Source organism: Chanodichthys erythropterus, chromosome 7 (genome assembly GCF_024489055.1).
Source record: "Chanodichthys erythropterus isolate Z2021 chromosome 7, ASM2448905v1, whole genome shotgun sequence".
NCBI lineage: Eukaryota > Metazoa > Chordata > Actinopteri > Cypriniformes > Xenocyprididae > Chanodichthys > Chanodichthys erythropterus.
In genome coordinates, this window is record NC_090227.1 from 33,213,083 (window position 1) to 33,214,331 (window position 1,249).

Below are 1,249 nucleotides of genomic sequence, written 5' to 3' on the forward strand. Positions count from 1 at the left end.
AACAAAAGCATCGAATTATATAATTCACGTAAACAAATAGCAATCAAATTCAGCCAGTGGAGTGGAACGGTAGTTATATAATCGTAAAAACAGCACATTGATGTGAAAGGTGGGAATGATGACTCTTGATTGTTTGATAGTTTGCACCCAGTTTCATTAATGAATCACCGTGTGCAGGCTGAAGCGGGCGGGCTTTTGCACTCGGTCTGCGTTCAGTCAGAGCTGTATAAAAGCAGCGCGCGAGCAGTCCCCTGGTACCTTCCACATCAACTCATTCACGAACTGAGTGAAGCGATATTTCCAACGGACTTTCGGGCTCTTTAAAGATATTCTTGGAGAAAATGGATCCTTGCGACTGCGCCAAGAGTAAGTGTTTTACAGTGAATTTACAGTTGTGTTGAATTTACTTTTGTAATCAAGTTGCTATGCACTTGTTGCCTGTATATCAGAAACTTTCATTTTATTTATTTATTGCGTTTGTGTTTTTGTAGCTGGAACTTGCAACTGTGGTGCCACCTGCAAGTGCACTAACTGCCAGTGTACAACCTGCAAGAAGAGTACGTGAACTTAATAGTAATATTTTTTTTTTTTTTTTTTTTTTTTCCCTCCACGAGATGGCTAAACTTTCTTCTGTTACAGGTTGCTGTACCTGCTGCCCGTCTGGTTGCAGCAAATGTGCCTCTGGATGCGTTTGTAAGGGCAATTCTTGCGGCTCCAGCTGCTGTCAATGAGGAGGTCAACGTGATGTTTTGCCACAATGTGAATTTATTCGTCTGTACTTGTCATCGTTTTGCATCGCATGAATGTTTGTTTTCTATGAGATGATGGTAATAAATGACCTCCCAGTTCTCTCCAAATCTTGAGTGTTTAATGTTGCTAAATCGTTTAACAAAGAGGGAAAACAATGCATTGACTTGTATTTCTACAACTAAGACTATCACAAAATGTCTGCTCTTTATAAAGAGACAATTGTAAGTTTTTCTTCTGTGTCTTGTCTACAAAATATAAATGTCAGCATTTATTGGTGTGTGGGTCTTATTTCAGAGCTCTTGTTTTTGTGAACTCTGTATTATGCACCTTAACATATAGCCTACTGAGGGTTGGCTCTTGTCTTAAAGTGCTATATATTGGCAATGATTTTTCTTGACTTTTGACATTTTCTAGATGGTATAAAGCAAAAAAAAAATCCAGGCCAAGAACTCACAATTTTAAAATGCCATATTTCTGAGTTTTTCCATGACTGTGGGAA

General features: G+C 38.6%; 1 protein-coding gene across 1 annotated transcript; it reads left to right on the forward strand.

Moving 5' to 3' along the window:
* The first annotated feature begins 207 nt into the window (after positions 1–207).
* On the forward strand, positions 208–1,042 carry mt2 (metallothionein 2). Its single transcript, XM_067389266.1, has 3 exons — positions 208–366; positions 492–557; positions 640–1,042. Exons 1-3 carry the CDS (start codon positions 342–344, stop codon positions 729–731), a joined length of 183 nt encoding a protein of 60 aa, XP_067245367.1. The 5' UTR covers positions 208–341; the 3' UTR covers positions 732–1,042.
* Positions 1,043–1,249: the final 207 nt, after the last annotated feature.

Bases quoted from the DNA above. Each gene is read 5' to 3' on its own strand.
- mt2 (XM_067389266.1), top strand. From the start codon at position 342: ATGGATCCTTGCGACTGCGCCAAGA. The intron at 367-491 runs GTAAGTGTTTTA...GTGTTTTTGTAG, and splicing joins TCCTTGCGACTGCGCCAAGA to CTGGAACTTGCAACTGTGGT. The intron at 558-639 runs GTACGTGAACTT...CTTCTGTTACAG, and splicing joins GTGTACAACCTGCAAGAAGA to GTTGCTGTACCTGCTGCCCG.